The sequence below is a fragment of the Daphnia magna genome, linkage group LG2 (genome assembly GCF_020631705.1).
Source record: "Daphnia magna isolate NIES linkage group LG2, ASM2063170v1.1, whole genome shotgun sequence".
NCBI classification, from domain to species: domain Eukaryota; kingdom Metazoa; phylum Arthropoda; class Branchiopoda; order Diplostraca; family Daphniidae; genus Daphnia; species Daphnia magna.
Window position 1 is genome coordinate 18,458,948 of NC_059183.1, and position 18,230 is coordinate 18,477,177.

The 18,230-nt window shown below is 41.0% G+C and overlaps 7 protein-coding genes and 1 non-coding gene across 9 annotated transcripts; 1 reads left to right on the forward strand and 7 right to left on the reverse strand.

The window, feature by feature from the left end:
* Positions 1–432: 432 nt before the first annotated feature.
* On the reverse strand, positions 433–1,350 carry LOC116915890. Its single transcript, XM_032921033.2, has 2 exons — positions 921–1,350; positions 433–844 (listed from the first exon to the last, which is right to left on the reverse strand). The coding sequence occupies exons 1-2, from the start codon at positions 1,268–1,270 to the stop codon at positions 610–612; spliced, it is 585 nt and encodes a 194-aa protein (XP_032776924.2). The 5' UTR covers positions 1,271–1,350; the 3' UTR covers positions 433–609.
* Positions 1,351–1,974: 624 nt separating this feature from the next.
* LOC116915888 lies at positions 1,975–2,986 on the reverse strand. The gene is made up of 2 exons (XM_032921032.2): positions 2,551–2,986; positions 1,975–2,449 (listed from the first exon to the last, which is right to left on the reverse strand). Exons 1-2 carry the CDS (start codon positions 2,934–2,936, stop codon positions 2,206–2,208), a joined length of 630 nt encoding a protein of 209 aa, XP_032776923.2. The 5' UTR covers positions 2,937–2,986; the 3' UTR covers positions 1,975–2,205.
* Positions 2,987–4,144: 1,158 nt separating this feature from the next.
* LOC116915939 lies at positions 4,145–5,013 on the reverse strand. Its single transcript, XM_032921099.2, has 2 exons — positions 4,594–5,013; positions 4,145–4,535 (listed from the first exon to the last, which is right to left on the reverse strand). Exons 1-2 carry the CDS (start codon positions 4,944–4,946, stop codon positions 4,295–4,297), a joined length of 594 nt encoding a protein of 197 aa, XP_032776990.2. The 5' UTR covers positions 4,947–5,013; the 3' UTR covers positions 4,145–4,294.
* A 1,123-nt stretch (positions 5,014–6,136) lies between these two features.
* On the reverse strand, positions 6,137–7,246 carry LOC116915941. 2 transcript variants are annotated; one of them, XM_045168849.1, is made up of 3 exons: positions 6,826–7,246; positions 6,415–6,731; positions 6,137–6,196 (listed from the first exon to the last, which is right to left on the reverse strand). In XM_045168849.1, exons 1-2 carry the CDS (start codon positions 7,179–7,181, stop codon positions 6,503–6,505), a joined length of 585 nt encoding a protein of 194 aa, XP_045024784.1. In that variant the 5' UTR covers positions 7,182–7,246; the 3' UTR covers positions 6,137–6,196; positions 6,415–6,502. The 2 variants fall into 2 exon arrangements, with proteins under 2 accessions (XP_045024784.1, XP_045024785.1); XM_045168850.1 differs by having other exon boundaries at positions 6,137–6,193; positions 6,412–6,731.
* Positions 7,247–8,228: 982 nt separating this feature from the next.
* On the reverse strand, positions 8,229–11,083 carry LOC116934093. The gene is made up of 3 exons (XR_006642961.1): positions 10,643–11,083; positions 10,377–10,576; positions 8,229–8,850 (listed from the first exon to the last, which is right to left on the reverse strand). It is a non-coding gene; the product is annotated as an uncharacterized LOC116934093 (transcript).
* An 855-nt stretch (positions 11,084–11,938) lies between these two features.
* Positions 11,939–12,895, reverse strand: LOC116915944. The gene is made up of 2 exons (XM_032921104.2): positions 12,494–12,895; positions 11,939–12,439 (listed from the first exon to the last, which is right to left on the reverse strand). Exons 1-2 carry the CDS (start codon positions 12,817–12,819, stop codon positions 12,193–12,195), a joined length of 573 nt encoding a protein of 190 aa, XP_032776995.2. The 5' UTR covers positions 12,820–12,895; the 3' UTR covers positions 11,939–12,192.
* Positions 12,896–14,857: 1,962 nt separating this feature from the next.
* Positions 14,858–15,801, reverse strand: LOC116915945. Its single transcript, XM_032921105.2, has 2 exons — positions 15,346–15,801; positions 14,858–15,275 (listed from the first exon to the last, which is right to left on the reverse strand). The coding sequence occupies exons 1-2, from the start codon at positions 15,717–15,719 to the stop codon at positions 15,020–15,022; spliced, it is 630 nt and encodes a 209-aa protein (XP_032776996.2). The 5' UTR covers positions 15,720–15,801; the 3' UTR covers positions 14,858–15,019.
* A 1,515-nt stretch (positions 15,802–17,316) lies between these two features.
* On the forward strand, positions 17,317–18,178 carry LOC116915947 (baculoviral IAP repeat-containing protein 7-B). The gene is made up of 2 exons (XM_032921108.2): positions 17,317–17,682; positions 17,764–18,178. Exons 1-2 carry the CDS (start codon positions 17,512–17,514, stop codon positions 18,160–18,162), a joined length of 570 nt encoding a protein of 189 aa, XP_032776999.2. The 5' UTR covers positions 17,317–17,511; the 3' UTR covers positions 18,163–18,178.
* The last annotated feature ends 52 nt before the right edge of the window (positions 18,179–18,230 follow it).

The window sequence follows — 18,230 nt, forward strand, 5'->3', positions numbered from 1 at the left end:
TTAATACACTAGTATCACCTGCAATGATGCCACTTTTTTTTCAATTCCTATTGCTTATATAGTTTTTTTTCGTATTTTTTAATTACGAATTAATCTTGGATATAATAGAGCTTGTTTTGAAGTAAATGTGGGGTCATTACCATTTAAAATAAGGACTTGAAGGGCCAAGGGGAAGTTCAATTTAAAAATCCTGGTTAGTTTTCTTGTGGTAACTACTATCGCCTTAATTGATCAAATACAATGGGCCATATGTTAACTTAAGTGTGAATCCCTAAGTTTTGCTTACATTTTTATTAAAATTTTCTGCGATATTTTCAAAGTTTGATGTTAACTTATCATAAGAACGTGTTTTAGGAAGCTTCATACCATCTGATATTGTAACGAGTATTCACTTACATCCAAAAGCCAAGGTGTTAAGTAGGAACATAATGCGTGATCAAATAATTTTATTACAAACTTTTAACACATGTTAAACTTATGCATATTAAATCTGAATTAGCTAAACATAGCGCCAGCGCACTGAACCATCATTCTTGGATAGCTCCACAATAATCAAACAAATAAATCTTAGCCAATCATCCCTCTGAAAACGATCCGGATAGATATAATTTATTTGCCGGTGGATCCGCACAATTGGTATCCAGTGGTGCTCCGACAGATGGCCGTCAACGAAGTAGTGGTGGTTGTGGTGAAGGTGGTCGTGCTGGTCGAAGTGCCGAAATACAGCAATACACGACCTTGTCCGGCCGGAGCATTGAACCCTGGCTGAACGACAAATGGAATCGGGACGGCCTCTTCCCTGACTTGCCGTACAACCTCAGACGTTGGGGTTTTCTCTTCAGTTCTATTATGTACAAAGTATTAGTTAATATCATCTCACACAAAATCAATTAAACACAACAAATCTGTGATTTGTTTACGCTTCAGGTAGGGGAAGGAATATGCTGCCATCTTCGCTGTTCTCGTCATTTTCGTTGTAGAACAATCCACGGCCTTCCTTGTTTCCGCTGAGATGGAGACCACGACGACGGCGTCCGGAAGCCGTGCAAACTGATAGTCCACCGGTGGATGTGGTGCATGTTGTTACAGCGGTCGTTGTCACGGTAACTGTCGTTGTTACAAATGTCAACGAGGCTGTTTTGATGAAACGCTCGTCAGCTTTGACTTGAATGGCATCAAAAGACGGTTGCGGGTCGCTCGTTTGGTACTGCGCAGAAGCGCAATAAGCGGCTACGGCCAAGACCAGGAGAATTTGCAATGAAATTTGCATCTTTTTTGCGTGTTCTACTGGTTGAAATTAAGCTGATGTGGGGAGAGACTTTGGCAAAGTAACTAAAGAACGTATTGAGGGTGAACACTCGTCTTGCTTTATATACTCTAGTTAGCATACTTGGTAACGCCCCGCATCGGGAACATGCGTTAACCGACTACCTCAGGGATTTAAAGAAAAAAAAATCAACTGTAACAATAAAATAAAACTGCCGTTTTCGCTTGCTTTCTTTGTACACGGTAGTTAAAAGTTTCATGCCAACAAAAATCCTAAATTGTTTACTTAACAATTTACCTGACACATTCGTTCATTCAGTTGTGTAGCATTTTGTATCTACCTTGTTTTTCGACGTGGATTCATTCTTTTGGAGATGGAGGCTGGGTGATGTGGCTGGGTGAAGCCAAGTTAAAATTCATTAACTGATTCTGTGGTAGTAGTACGTCTCTCATTAGTAGAAACTAGTTCATTTAGCCGTTGCAACGTTATCTACGTTACAAAAGTCCATATGGTTCATTTACCTAATTCTCTTCATCGTCTGATTGACTTCGGACTATAAGAGGCCTTTCATTGATGAAAAAAGTTTTTATTATGACTGTCATCGCTGTCCGTATCGTCACAGTACTTCCTCATACGAGGTTATGATGCAATTATTGAGAAAACTTACGTAATCCTCGCTAGAATACAAATGAAATTGCACAACCAAGTCCATCAAAATTGATTTGAATGTATGCTTGTTGAATATATATATAGATCAATAAACAAAATGGGTTACAGTAACAAAGGCCGAGGCAGCTTGAAACTTTATCGAATATAGTTATTGCGGATGTATGTGTGTATCGATAAATACAACAGAGAATCATGTTTGGATGCAGTATCAAAAAGCAGAACGATGAGTCAGGTAGTTTAGCTTTTCTTGAACAGGATTGGTTCACGTTTTACTTTTTACCAGCGGAATTGCATACCTGGAATCCGGTGGTGCTTATGCAAATGGCTGTGAGACTGGCGATGGATGTTATTGTGGTCGTGCTGGTAATGGTCGTCGTGGTAAAAGTGAATAACAACCGACTTTGCCCGACAGGAGCGTCAAATCCGGGCTGTACGACGTATGGAATCGGTGTAATCGACTCACGAACTTCACGCGCAGATTCAACTTCCTGTTGAACGGGTTGAACATCCACTCTGCGGAAAGAAAAACAAATGAAATCGCAAAGAGTTATAAAAACTTATATGATTTAACTTATACAGAACTTATAAATAGAGAGTAGTTGAACTTGTTTTACTTGGGTAATGGCAGGAAAACGTTGCCATCTTCGCTTTCTTCTTCATTTTCGTTGTAGAACAGTCCGCGTCCTTCCTTGTTTCCGCTGAGATGGAGACCACGACGACGTCGTCCGGAAGCTGTGCAAACGGAAAGACCACCGGTGGATGTCGTGCACGTTGTTACCGAAGTTGTGGTGGCAGTGATGGTTGACGTCTGGAGACTCAGCGTCACAGTCTTGAAGACGAAACGGCCTTCAGCTCTCGGTTGGACAGCAGCATACGAGGATTCTGGTCCGCCCGCATTGAAATTCTTTTCTTGGTTGCTGTTATCGGAATCCGGTTGAGCTTCGGCATAAACGCAAGCCGATACAGCCAATACCAACACACTTGCAAAGAGGAATTGCATTTTCGAAATGGGACTGGAACGTCTTGTCCGACTGTTTGAATCAATGCAACTGTCTATTTGGCCTTATATAGCATTTTATACGGTTTGCGTCAGATTTGTATGAGGCTGTACGTACATTTACGACCCTGCAGGGTTGATGATGTTTTGATAGGTCAAAATCAGTACATACATTTTTATATTTCTATAGTAGCCTAGATCACTGGGCAATGATCGTTTGATAAGGGACGTTATTACATTGCACGCCTCATCATTGTGCTTTCTCGTTTTCGCCTATCGAAGTTGGGGTGCGATCCATTCATGGAAAAATAGGCTATATTCCAGTTTCTTCATTTGCTCGTTGACATACATTCCATGCCGGATGGCTGTCAGCTATTCTCCATTCCATTTTCGGCCAAAAATAAATTTTTTATCTGCCAACTATCTCGCATTCTTTTTTTTTTAATGGCATAATTGAATGCCAAACTATCTCGCATAGGAATGGTTTAGTTAGGCTAATTTATCGGCCACGTCTCATCGACAAATTGCAACGAAATCTCTATACCAAAAAAAAAAAAAGGGCGTGGCAAGTATGGATGAATCGGTGGATTTCTGGAACGTCGCAGATTTCTTTCAACTTTGGCTTAGTTTTGTGGCAAAGTGCCAGATATCCATCAATCAAGTAGAATCACGGACATGCTTGACTAATGACTACGTTCTTCAGTTCATTATCTCATTTGTGGCCGAGTAGAGCCGTGAACGAGTAGAGCTTTAATGTACAGTTGAAAGCAACTGTCCATGTGCCAGCTACCCCGGGTACCAATTAGTGCAATTCAAACTGGTATAGTCTTTGAATTCCTCTGATTGTACAACATCTCTGAACAAAGGCAAATCCTTCTAGCTATATGTTTGATACATAACATGTTGGCTGTGACTTGATCAATTCGTTTATCAGTACTGTATCAATCCTCTCTTTGCATCGCACAAATCATGTTGAATAATCCTTTGCAATCGCTTCTTATTGTTCCACTGCGCCCAACTTTGATCACTAACTTTTGAAAGGATATAATTCGCCATAGAGTGTCGTTTTCATCATCTATACTATTTATTTTATTTCAGTTATGAATGAAGTTAAACAAGGTTGATAAATACTTCCAACCGGAGCAAGACGAATGTCGACTGTGATGGGTAATGAGATTTCAACAAAAGTAAAACCGAGAGAGAAAACGTCATTGAAGTGTAAAGTGTCGTCAGACATATATCGACGGTAACCTTTATTTATTGAGCACGGGAAAAATTACCAATAAGGAAATTATGCAGAAAGCCGATAGAAGTTGGATTTCAGCACGTAATAAAATAATATAATTTAAAGAACGTCTGAATTATTTCCCGTTTGAGCCGCAGACTTGGAAACCCGTGGTGCTCTGGCAAATGGCAGTGAGAGAAGTGACCGTAGTGGTGGTCGAGGTGGACGTAGTTGTGACAGTGCTGAAAGCCAAAAGGACGCGAGGTTGAGCTCCGGAAGGAGCGCTGAATCCCGGCTGGATGACGTAAGGAATTGCAACGGGAGCGCGTTCAACGCGGACAGGCTCGGCTTTAGCGGCGACGACCTCGGACTCGGGCCTATCAATTTCCAAATTGAAAATGATAATTGAATTAGAAGAAATGAAATTGAACTTACGACTTGTCAGAAGGCAAGAAGATGGTGCCATCTTCGCTGGTTTCTTCATTGTCGTTGTAGAACAGTCCACGGCCTTCCTTGTTTCCGCTGAGATGGAGGCCACGACGACGTCGGCCAGATGCTGTGCAGACGGAAAGGCCTCCAGTGGACGTGGTGCATGTCGATGTCCTGGTCGTTGTCGTGAAAGTCGTTGAGGTCGAGAAGGTCAAAGTTACGGTGTAGAATGTGCGTCCGTCAGCCTCCACTGGTGCTGACTGATCGAACGACGGTTGCGGATTGACTTGGGGTTCAGGATCAGCGTAGGCGACGGCAACAGCTCCCAAGACCAAAAGGCAGGCAAATGTGAGACGCATTTTTTGAGCAAGACGATAAATCAGACTAAGATCAAGTCGGAAGATCCAGCAGAAGTTGGTTGCAGTCGTCAGTTTACCAGTCTTTTATATGCGGCTCCTTCGGGACCTTCGACCGTGAATCGAAAAAGAGTTGCCTCACGGCCTGATGATTTTTTAATAGACAGGAATCAGCTACTGGTATACAATTGCAGTATACGTGTGTCTACACAGTAGTATGCTTACGTAATGCTTTTCTCTTTCCTTTCGTCCATATATTTGCTCGGTAGCGTTCGATGCCCTCGTTCACATTTTCGTTCATCGTACTATAGTTGAAGAATTGCCAGTATGAATTCATTCATATTGCTCAGGGCTTTCGACTTGATTTTCGAAATACGTTACTCAATTAATATAATGCGTAGTCTGTGCTACACTATACACTATATCACTGTGCTTCTGTTCTTTGCTAATGGGGATCAGTGAATTGCTGATAATAGCCTCCAGTTGCATATAGCTATTGGAAACATTCACGCTTTGGCACCACAGCAACTATAAAGGCAGATCTTTTCATCTAAATGTACTTAACCTAAATAGAGTGAATGTAAGTGTAAATACTTTTGCTTGAAAGGCCTTTTTAGGTAATACGGACCCCATTGCAAGATGCCCGTATTTTAACCCAATCCAAGTGCATTTTTCAAATGAGATGGCCCGAGGTCAAGAAAAGCAAAGGTTATGTGTCATTTGAAACCTTTAAGCATCCAAGCGTTGTTCTGTGAAAATTATGGAAATTCATAACCTTGATAAAATCCTTGGAAAGAAAAGAAAAGCCAAAAAAACATGTATTTTCTTACCCAGCCTTTTTTAGCTCTTCAGATTTGAATATGAAGGGGGTTAGGTGTGAAAATGAAAAAATGCTGCGGAAGTTTTGCTTCAACCATTAATTGTTCCCGGGCTCGTGAACGAAACGATTCAGGTACAGTCTTTTTCCAGAAGAAGGCGCTAGTAAGTTAAACGTGTCGCATTTCAGTCACGCAGTTTCTTTACGGGAAAAGAACTGGACCGGGACTGGAACAACTATGGCACTGTTTGCGCTATTATTCAAATTTCAAGTTCTATGTTATTGATAATTGTTCTAATATAGAAATAAGAAACATGGCCACACTCATCTAAGCAAATTTACATAGAAAATATGGAAAGAAAGGCAAAGAAAGCAATTTGAGTCTAGAATTTTGTGATTGTATTTTCCCGACATAAATGTTAAGCTGTGTTGTACCGCTTCAAAAATACCTTTATGCGCGCCTTTATGGTATATTCGACAATAGAGAGGAAGGGTTAATATGAAACCAAAAAAGATGGGATGAGTAGAAAACCGACCCATCCCTCAAGTTTATTTTCTTCCTTTCACAAGCTTAAGTAAACATTCCGTAAAGGTATATTTGAAGCGGTACAACCCGCGGGCGGTGGCCTACATATTTATGGAAGCGAGTGTACCTCTATCATATTAAAAAAATAAAACCACCCGCTGTGCCGCAGTTCATTTGTTTATACATTGCAAACAGTTAAAAATGTGTCGCCTATTTTCATGGAGTACCGCAAAGCGAAAAACCGGTGGTGCTGCTGCAAAATGCCGTCAAGCTTATGGTTGACATAGTGACGGTGTAAGATGTGAGTGTAGACGTCCCGAACGATACCAAAAATCGATTCACTGGGCTATCTTTTGGCAATTCGTAACCAGACTCAACAATCAACGGGATCGCCGAGAGGTTGTCACTTGATTTAGACTGAACCTCATCAACGGGATTCTTTGATCTACGTCATGCGAAAATTAAATTTCAATATAATTGATTATGATGCAACAGAAACCAATGCAAAATTCTAATAAAAGAAGAGCGAACGGGCTAACCCTGTGACAGCAGGAAGAAGGGAGCTGCCCTTCTTGTTCTCGACTTCTTCATCGTTGTAGAAGAGACCACGTCGATTGCGGCCCTGTGCTGCGGCGTCGTCGTAAAAGAGACCACGTCGACGACGACCGATGGTGCAGGTAGTCAGGGCGGCTGTTGAAGTGGTGCAAGTGGTGGTACTGGTCAATGTGGAAGTGACGGTGGTACTCGCCTTGAGAACCGTAAATGTCGTGAACGAGAAACTGCCATTGTAGACGAAGAGTCGGGAACTATTGGCTTCCGTGGTGCCCTGATTGCCGTTGACGAACGAGATGACGACGATGCTGAAGATCAGTGAAAAAAGAAATTCAAACCGCATTTTGATGGTTGAGATTTCTAATGGACGTGTCTTCAGTGTTAAACTGCGGCTCTACCTTAACTCATTGCCGGGCACTATTTATACGGTCCCGCGCCCGTTTAGCAGTTTAGGCTGATGGAGCCTAGTGGCTGGATTGGTCACCTGCTGTCAGGAGTGAGGGTACCGGACTCGGGGAAGGGCAACATTTAAATGTCAATCAAACATTAGACTGTTGCTAAACCAATTTCAAATGTTGATTGGTTTCCGTCTTTTCGTTTACCTTTTGAGAAATACAACTCAGGATCATCTACTTCGTTGTGTTAGTTGTAAAAGTTAAGATCTGAGGTCACGCCCATTTCTGTTTTTATCTTCCGTCCGAACGAGCTGAAACGAAAATATTTGCATTTGAGCTCAGGTATATATTTTGCCATGAATTAGGTAAACCCGCCAATCAAACCACCTCGTTTCAATTATTGCATGTTTACATGCAGCACTATAGTAACATTAGTCTGAAACTGCTAATATACGATCGTTGCCTCTGATTTCCGTTTTGGTATTAGCTGATGTGGCATTTCGTATATGTATACACGTACGGCGATTCCTTAAAATGAAACGAAGTCTACACCCATATTTTAGATTACCTTTAGAGGAGTATAGCTACCTTTTCATCATGCATCTTACGTCATTGTATAGTACTAACTCGGTGTAAGTAAAGGGTTCCTAATATGTGTTGAAATACGGATAGTCAGTCATATACAGTTGCGTCTAATTTAGAGCTTGTTAAGTAAGCCGCTTTAGCAATCATTATTTCGGGTATGTTTTATGACCAAAACCAGGTATAGTTTACAAACTAATGCACCTATATCTTATATCCGCGATAGTTTGACCGCAAACATTAGATTATACGGTGGCAAAGAATGTGTCATTCGCTATTATTCACGAACGGAACATATTCTGCCCCGTTTTATTTTGAATCACGCCAGTAATATGCACGTTGACCTTTTCCCTCTATTACTTGATCAGATTTATTGTTTTCTAAAGTCACTTTAGTCGAACGCCAATCATTGATGTGTTGCTGCTAAAGTGTGTAATTCAAATGAGAAGAGACAAGTGGATATCGAGCGGATAAATAGATCAGGACTCCTTTAGTACAATTACAATTTCACTATCACATTATTCGTGAACATTTCCTCATCGACAACAAGTGGTAATTCAAAGACATTAGCCCTACATATAGAAATGTATTCAGGATATAGTGCTTTTGTGACGGTTAAGATTGGGAACTTAGAATGTACTGTAGGGAAAATCGGGAGCAACAAATTGGAGTTCTGGAAGATAAAAGTTCTTGCAACACGGAAAATAACGTGATTTGATTCATATTGACGCAAGAGTTCTGACCAATGTGCTCAGCAGCTTGAGAGCAGTACAAACTCAGCCATTGCTTCTTTTATTTTCCTATGTTTCCACACAGCGCAAAGCCAGTGGTGCTGCTGCAGAAGGCAGTCAAGCTGATGGTACTCGATGTCATGACATAAGCTGGTGATGGTCGATGTGCCAAATGCCAACAAGAATCGGTTGCCTTCTTGTCCGGCAGGCAGAGAGAAACCGGCCTGAACTTCCAACGGAATGAGTTCTTCATCAGTGGCGGCTGTTTTGAAAGCCGGAACTTCATTTACGGGATCGCTAGCCCTATATAGTATAACAAAGACCATATGGACACATGTTAACATAGATTTAGCGAAACACAACACGAAATAAAATATTGTCTTACTTTTTGTCAGTAGCAAGGAAAGTGCTGCCTTGCTTGTCTTCGACCTCGTCGTTGTAGAAAAGGCCACGGCGATTGCGTCCCTGGGCTGCCGCTTCATCGTAGAAGAGACCACGTCGACGACGACCGATGGTGCAGGTAGTCAGCGGCGGCTGTTGAGGTGGTGCAAGTGGTGGTACTGGTCAATGTGGAAGTGATGGTAGTGCTTCTTTTGATTATGGTGAAGGTAGAAAATGAGATGGTGGCAGTGTTTGCGTTCAAGAGAAAACGATCTTTATCATCTTTCTTTTCTTCCATGGCATAAGCAGAAATGACCACAAAGGCCAATAAACAAACGATTTCAAAGCGCATCTTCGTTGTTCAGAATCTAGGCAAAGAAAGCTGATGGAAGTCTATTAAGACTGATGGTAAACGGCGAGCAGTTACCAAGTATTTATACCAATGTGGAAGCTCAACTTACACCAACGACATCGTGATTTCGTTTGTGTTAATCGCGTACGGAAGACGCTTGGGGCGAATAGAAATGAAAGCTTATTGGTTCTCCAGGAGTTGTTGTTTGCAAGGCTATTACATGTCACATCACTGATGTGTTGCTTTTAACGTGATCGCTGGTCCATCAACACAACATCCTTAAGTCTACTTAGGGAGAATCGTATTTAGGAACACGTTCTTTGTGAAGCTCATGATTGTTGTTGTATCCTTTTATATTTTGCTGAAATATATAGATGCAATTTAGATTTTGGAACGTTTAGATGTTGAATTTCATGATGTTCTATGGTCTGATACGCTTGTACCAAATATGTTTTTTTATAAGGGCCCTTGGCTATGCGAATGGACACTGCAAAAGTTAACCCCCGAAATAATTTTCTCCATTTGCGAGTTATAAAACAATATAGCCTCCATGTAATGGAAAAATTGTGTACTAGACTTATTCTTTGAAATTCACAAACTATAATAACACACCGAAGCCTCACAGAATCAAAATTGATGAAACTGAAGTTTCTACATCACTTGATGTGCGAAATTCAAACAAACTGATTGCAAAAGAATCTCACGATCGAAGAATAAGTCCAATTATTATCATCCCCGACTAGCCCTGGATTGAATTCCATAAATTCAATCACAAATTTGCTTCTATTATTCCCAAAGGCCACTGTGTGTTTATCATTTGGATAGATTTGAATGGCTTTATGAGTCAATAAATAACGACATATTAAATTGCTGCTGATCAATATTTATTTCAAGGTATTCACAGGAATAATTATGAACCCAATCAGTTCACACACATGATGCGCGACGGTGTCTTTTTCATATCTCGCTCGTTGAAATTAAGTTTAAAGGCCGGAAACTGTTCTGATTTCACGGTAATATTTCTGATATTAGGCTACGCAGTAATACAAAGTGATATTAGATCATTTATTTCCCAGGAGTTCCGCAAAGTGCGAAGCCAGTTGTGCTGCTGCAGAAGGCCGTCAAGCTGATGGTCGACGTGGTGAGGACCAAGCTGGTAACTGTGGACGTGCCGAAAGACAAAAGGAAACGGTTGGGTCCTACTGCTGGCAAATTGAAACCGGCCTCAATTTCCAAGGGAATCAGGGATGATTCATCAGCGCGAGTGTTGGCAACCTCAGCAACAGGGTTGCTGGACCTAGTTTTTCGAGATTCAATGATAATTAAAAACAATCAAACATTCAATACAATCTATACTACATACTTCTTGTCAGTAGGAAGGAAAGCGCTGCCATCCTTGGTGTTGACTTCTTCGTCGTTGTAAAAGAGCCCACGACGATTGCGGCCCTGGGACGCGGCTTCATCGTAAAAGAGACCACGACGACGACGGCCGATAGTGCAAGTGGTCAGCGCGGCCGATGAGGTTGTGCATGTTGTGGTGGATGTAAAGGTCGATGTAGTCGTTGTGGTTATTTTCAGCACGGTGAATGTAGTGAAAGAAAGGCTATTGGTGGCAATTAGAAATCGATCTTTATCGCTTTTGGGAGCTACGTCGGATGTGGCGTACACCACAGCCAAGACCAACAGACAAACAATTTCAAAACGCATTTTTTTTAAATGAAATGATTGTCGACTGGATGGCTTCAACAGAGAATTGGCATTAGTTCGCCAGTCACTTGCAGTCTATTTATACACAATTTAACTAAGCGCTTTTCTATGATTTTCATCTCCTCCTTTTATAACCCGTTGGCTGAAGTTAAGAAGGCTTTCAAGAACAGTGATTGGCTCTTTAAACTATGTGTGCTTTCTAAGTCTGTCATGCGTCAACATTTTAAATTTGTATGTCAACTTAGACTTGGTCTGTTCAGTTGGCCAATAATGTAGCTCTGAAATAGGAGTAGACTCCAGGCAAACAGAGACACGAACCGCCCCGTTAGGACAACCTTTATTCCATCTCTGATTTGATAAGCCTTTTTCGTACAAGGACGAAAAACGCCAACATTGAATCACGTGAGCTTTTATTGCAACGTGACTCTCGTGTTGGTTTTCATTTTTACTAATGGGTATATACTATATCACGATGATGGATTTTTACCGAACTTGAACTGAACGAACATGAAAATTCACTTCATTTTGAATCGAAATCATGCATAGTTTACAATATTTAAATTTTAGCGAAGAATGAAATAAGCTCGTCTTTTTGTCCAAAAAGTTGGGATTAACATTTTAACTTGGATTTTGATTAAACCTAACCTATGTAATCCAAAATCAAACGCTGATTTCGAATAAAATATTAAGTGTTTTTAAATTGAATAAAACGGAATCAAAGTGGTTTTATCATATTTTGAATTTTGAATAACTCATATAAATGCTAATATATTTATGCACGTTGGATATGGCTCATGTTTTCATTTTCGGATACTGGAGATGCATAAACCCATACCCATCGTAAGTAGTATGTGGCTGTCTATCACTTGCCACGTTATCACGGCTTTAAATTTTCGTAAGAAAAAAATTTATTGTTAGCTGTACATTAAAACGAAATCAATACGAAAATGAATTGCTGCTCAACTGTATATTCAAGTTCAACTGAAATATTTGATGGGATAAATACTCCCGCGATGTCTCAAAAAGCAAAAAAAACATGCCAGGAATAGGTAAAACGTTTTACAAACAAACATTCAATTACATATGACTCTTTTATAGTCACGTATAAGAGAAGCAATAATCTATATCTGGGAAACATTGCCAACATGTGATGTACAGTATGTCATGGCGAATTCGTCCAAAAAAAGGTCTATGTTGTCAATCTTCTTATTTGCCAGCCGCGTTGCAAAGGCTGAAGCTAGTGGTGCTGGCGCACGTAGCTGTCAACGAGCGTGTTGAGACCGACGTAGCTGTGGTGGTGATTGTGCTCGTTCCGTACGCCAGCTTGAAACGAGGAGTTCCGGACGGTGTGATGAAGCCTTCCGGAAGGCTGAAACCAGACTGGACGACCAACGGGACAGACTTGCTCTCATCGGTGGTCACTTTGGTAGCAGGTTCAGCAGGTTCGGCAGCCCTAAGACGCATTAACCATTGTAATTCAATAAAGCCATCGCTATATCATTTTTACCTTTTAACTGGAGCATTGTTGACCTCAGGTTCGTCATCGTTGTAGAAGAGTCCACGACGAGCACGGCCCTGATTCTCGGCGTCATCGTAGAAGAGACCACGACGACGACGACCAACTGAGCAAGTGTTAAGGGCGGCTGTTGAAGTGGTGCAAGTGGTGGTAGAGCCGATGGTGGTAGTAGATGTGACAGTGGAAAGGATCACTGTGAAGGTGCTCAAGAAAATGCGGGCATCGTTGGCCGTTTCCTTCTTGGAAGGATCGACAGCTTGAGCATGAATGGCAACTATGCAGGCCAATAAGAGAATGCAGCAAACTTTAAGACTCATTCTGTGCTTTGATTGTTTGAATGTATTTGAATGTTGTTGCGAGCTGAGCTGTGTGTTGATGCAATTTGCTGATATGACTGAGTATTTATACCAAATGCATAGCACCAGACCCTGCTCTTCTACCTTGCCGATGACACTGATCAACCCTGGAACAAATCGCTTGCGGCCTCCAGGACTCTTAACTCCTTTGTTGGCTCAGGACTAATTCCAACTCCTTTCGTAGACTGGTCCATCTAACACATTTGGCCATTTGCATCGTATATACGTCATAATAAACTGGCCGTGGTCAAAATTCACGGAGGGGATTATTCAAGGTAGCCACTTTCATACCAAATTTTTCCGTATCGCCAATGTTTCTAATTTTATATACTTGTGTATACTACTATACTGATGTTTGATAGCATGTCGCAGCCTGTCTGGATTTAGAGAACGGTTGCGGTTGCTGTGGCTTTCTAACCGCATAAACACAGTGGTATAAGGCATCGCTTATGATAACATGTAACCCATGGCGTGAAAACTTTGATGATTGTGTTGCTCCTAACTAAGGAAATTCAATGCATGCTCTAAAGTGTCACTTGTATCATATAGTTGATTGCTAATCAACTATTCACTATATCCCTTCGTGTAAACAGCATAGCCCATCAGGGCAAGTATAATGGGAAGGACTGACTTATGTAAAATATGTCAGGTATCAAATCAAAACACATGTAATGGTACTTAATGCAATACCCAATTTGCATTAATTGCAAGTGTGGGCAGCTGTACGCAAACAGTCTTGTGGTTATGGCATTCATTTCGTAATAGTAAAGCATCACGTACGATTCCCTTTCACGGCTATCTCTCGTCTCATAAAATGTAACGATTTGTTCCTATCCGTTACGTCAGTTTCACCAGTCACCACACATCTCGAATCGCGTTCACGTCTACACATAAGGCAAAGACTATTCAATCCTATTCTTAAAAGAAAGAAATAGCCTAATTCACAGATGCTTTTGAAGATTAGAAAGAGCAAAACGAGAAGAAGGTTTATTATACTATATTAATCCCTGTCTATGGTCGATCGTCAAGTAATGCTACACATTTGTGGCACACATTTTAATTTCGCTCTACCTTCTTCAACTTAAGTACGGCCGATGGATTTTAAAGAAATCTTGCTAAAAGACTTAGCAAAACATTTAGTCATATTTTTTGAGTAAACTTGGAAAGTAATGCACGATAAGAAGAGAGGTCATTCATTAAGTGCGTCCTCAGTTCTCGCTGGGTCTGGATCAACTGAAACGAAGAAATCAAACCCTAGAGAGTCTCTCTGATCCTGTCTCCCCTCCAGCTGTAAACGCTTAACAAAACGCTGCGTCGTTTAAGAAACGATAGATTTTGATGGTTTAGAAATAAGGGCACGTAATTGGACTGCCAAGCAAGGTTAGCTGTCACGCACGATACCTTATATCAACTGACAGGCCCTTGACACTGCTCGACCGGGAGACGTCCAGTCATGAGTGTTTCACGGCCATTTTTCAACCAAATTTTGAGACGCGTAGCAATTGGTTTATAGCCTCAGTTTTATAAAAAAATTAATTTACTTTGTTGGCTGTGTAGTGACAGTCTGTTTGAATTTCCATTAGTCTATCACTCATAAGTGAAATCGGATGGCATATAAATAAAACTAATTAAATAGAGCCTTCATGTAAACATAGGCCAAAGGGAACTGTTCTTCGTATTAGAACGTGCTGACACTTTAGGAGAATATATGGCCCGCTTCTGCGTAATATTTCTGTCAAGAAGGTTAACAAGGGCAAATGCAATATCTACAACATTAACCTTGATACACTGAGAAACTATAAGATGGACGGGTGAAACATCATCCAGTCCTACAATCGTTATGGCTTAAATGACCGCTGTAAGCTGATGCCACGGGACGTTATGGAAAGATCCATCAAACGAGAAGGCCCTGTAAACCAAGTATACTTGTAGACGATTAGGTTAACGCAAACGATAAAAGTCTAAACATAAAATTGTCTCTAGTCAAAACAAAATTAGATGAATGCGTATAAAAGTGTATTGAAAATCAAAGTTCATTTTGTTGAATTTTGAAGAAGAAACAAAAATATTTATCCGTTAAGTTATTTTTATCGTTGAGCAGGACAGAACTTGAGGTCGTAAGATGTGAGGTACGAGTTAAGAAACCTGAATTCTACATATTTTAGGACGTGCAGGTAGAGAAACCGGTAGTGCTGCTGCAGGTGGCAATCAGCTTTGACGTAGAGGTAGAAGTCGATGTAACCGTCACAGTGGCCGTGCCAAACGCCAAGAAAATCCGGCTAAGTGGCACAGCCGAGTGAATATTATTGTAACCTAATTCAGGTGTATAATAAGCTCCGAATGTAGGTTGAATGGCATAGGGGATAGCGGGTTGCACTTCCATTTGTCTGGGACTACGAATCGCTTCAGCCTCGGAGCTGCCAAATACAGAGCAACATAATAATTTGCATATTTAGGTTAAATAAAATCGGCTTTACAGACACTTACGCATGCGATGCCAATGAAACGTTTCCGTCTTCCGCATCTTCTTCTTTCTCTTCGTAAAGGAGACCGCGAGGATTGCGGACGCCGAGCTCGTCACGGCGTCTGCGTCCGGCCGTACAGGTGCTAATGGTGGTTGATGATGTCGTACAAGTGGTTACGGTTGTAGCGGTTGCGGTGACCGTTGTTGTCGACACCGTGTACGTGAACGTGGTAAATAGTCCACCGAAGAAGAAGCGGCTGTCTTGCTGTTGACGATTCATCATGGGGTAACCGGGGAAAACATACGGACTGTTTAGATGCTGGTAATGTTGAGCCTCTCCAAATGTCACGATGGCAATTAGGGCCACAATCAAACAGGACGATACGATCAGACGCATCTTTAATCAATCAAAAAGTACAGTATGATACTAAAAAAGAATTAATTTGAAACAGGGTAGAAGCCAGAAAGCGACTGTACCTACTTTCGAGGGTTGTTTCCACCTTTATATACTCCTGTAACCCCATCAACGTTGGGGTTGTTTTGGGGTTTTGGGAGTTATTCTAATTACCTTCTGTAGGCCTGATATTTTATCAAATATTTTTAAGAAAATCACGATTTTTACCTCATTTTTGAGTTACCAAGGGCCAAAGGGCAATATTCCATCAAAAATCATTCTACTTCAACCCCCATCATTATTCATCTTTCTGAAACCCTCTCCATCAACCCCTCAAATTCATTCTATTTTGACGAGGGTGAATGCCATGAATCTCTCATCACGTTTAAACTTGAATCTGTTGCAGATCTATCCCATTCACGCTAGCCAAGTCCATCACGTATACTGCACCCCACATCATAGATATAAAGCCTCACATAACAATTCGATATTTGCGAGTTACATTACATATAGAAAGTCAATGAGAATCACACATGCCCTCTATTTTATGGCCTTATTTTGCATTTTTAGGCCACACATAAAATAACTCGCAGTGGCAAATATGCGGATGGCGCTGCTTTACTGGATACATTTAACGGAATCTGAAGGTTAAAACAGGGCGATATTATCTTGTGCCTCTAGTATGATTTGATTTTAATTTCGTCCCTCTAGCAGCCTCATTTAAATCCTTTTTTTTTGTTTCTGTAGGCATTTTTGAGTTCATCGATCTCTATTACGTAAGGCAGGTATAGCCAGTAGGCTAAGGTGCAACAATAATTGACTTCCCTTTGATTGATTAGTTGGTAGAAGCTAACCAGAAGTCCATGTCTTGTGGGAGTGGCTCTTTCTTTTGGATTTTTCGAATCCGCGTTCGACTCACATTCAAATAATTTCCTTCATTATGTGCCAAGAAACAGACATGATGCGTATCAAGTGCGATGAACTTTTGAAACCCTTGGCTATCAATCAGTCGGCAATCAAAATGATGGGGAGGATAGCCTTCCTAGGGCATGTGCGGTGTATCAAGGCCAAGACGATGAAAGATGTGGCATTAAGGTTAGCTGGACGTCGTTACACCATATCACTGACCATCAAGAACAACATTTGAGGCTGATTTTCATTACGTCCCCTCTCTGACCATGTTTGATCCTTTGAATCATAGCAGAGACACAAATCAAACTAGAAAGTTTGTTTGTTGTTTAATGCAATACGACAGGTTGTAAGCGATGCCTTCAGCCGGACAACTTCAATATAAGTGTATATGTTTCTGGAATTTTTCGAACTTTAAACTAAATAGTGCAGATTAGCGGGCATAGCTAATATTTTCCACAAAGCCCAAGCAACAGGGATTGCATTAACATTTAAGCTTTACTTAAATTGATCGTGCACCGAGATTATCTTAAAGCTAAAGGATTTCGAACACCAACAATCATTATGTGGTACTCTATATTACTTAGGATCCGAAAGATTAACATTTTTTCTGGATTAAATTTGATTGTCATGACGGTCAGCCTTGAATAAATACTAATCCTTTAATTCCCTATTGAGCTGGATTATGATAATAGTATGAGGTTAAGGGATTTACTAGACACCGTTCAGAAGACATCCCCCACTTTGAAATCTGTGCAAAATAGTACGTCACAGATAATAAAATATCGATGAGAACTGGATCAGATGACCATTCGAACTTGATCTGCTGATACAACAAGTTGTCGTTTCCTCTTTGGCTGACCTCACACTCGATCCTGTTTCCAAAATGGAAATCGCATCCTTTAGTGCTACTCAAAGTGTGATGTGCAACAAACTCTCCAAAGTAGGACCAACCGGAGCAGTACGAGCTCTATCGCAAGTCGTCCTGAGAACAGCATCCGCTCGTCTATCCACCTTCCAGAGATGGGAAAGATCGTTGAGTTGTCCGTCAGCCCAGGTACGCATCAAAGCCACTTTAGCCGCAACACTCAACATATCCCTTACCCGTATCAATTTCTTTGTCCTTATTTATTGACAGGCCTTATCGATGGCAGGTTTTATCTACCGCGGAGTGGCAGATCAGACTCAATGTATTTCGTGCTTCATTGTCCTTTCACGATGGATTCCAGAACACGATCCTGACTTTGAACATCGCAGACACTCTCCGACATGCGAATTTGTACTGAACAGACAAAGCGAATCTGCGAATCGTATGCAATCCTCGTCAGTTCGATCGCAGACACCTGTTAACAAGGATGTTAGTCAATTGTCAGAGGCTTCATTTTGTAAAATATGTTACACTCAAGACATGTCCATTCTTTTTCGTCCTTGCGGACACCTCCTGACTTGTAAAGCATGTGCTGATCAGTTGTTCAATTGCCCAATTTGTCGCTGTCCTATTTTTGAGAAAATTCGTGCTTTTGTCTCTTTTGAATAGGTTTCAACGGTTTTTTTTTTAACTATATCTCTAGTCAAAATAATGAAAAAAACGAAAAAATTACAAGG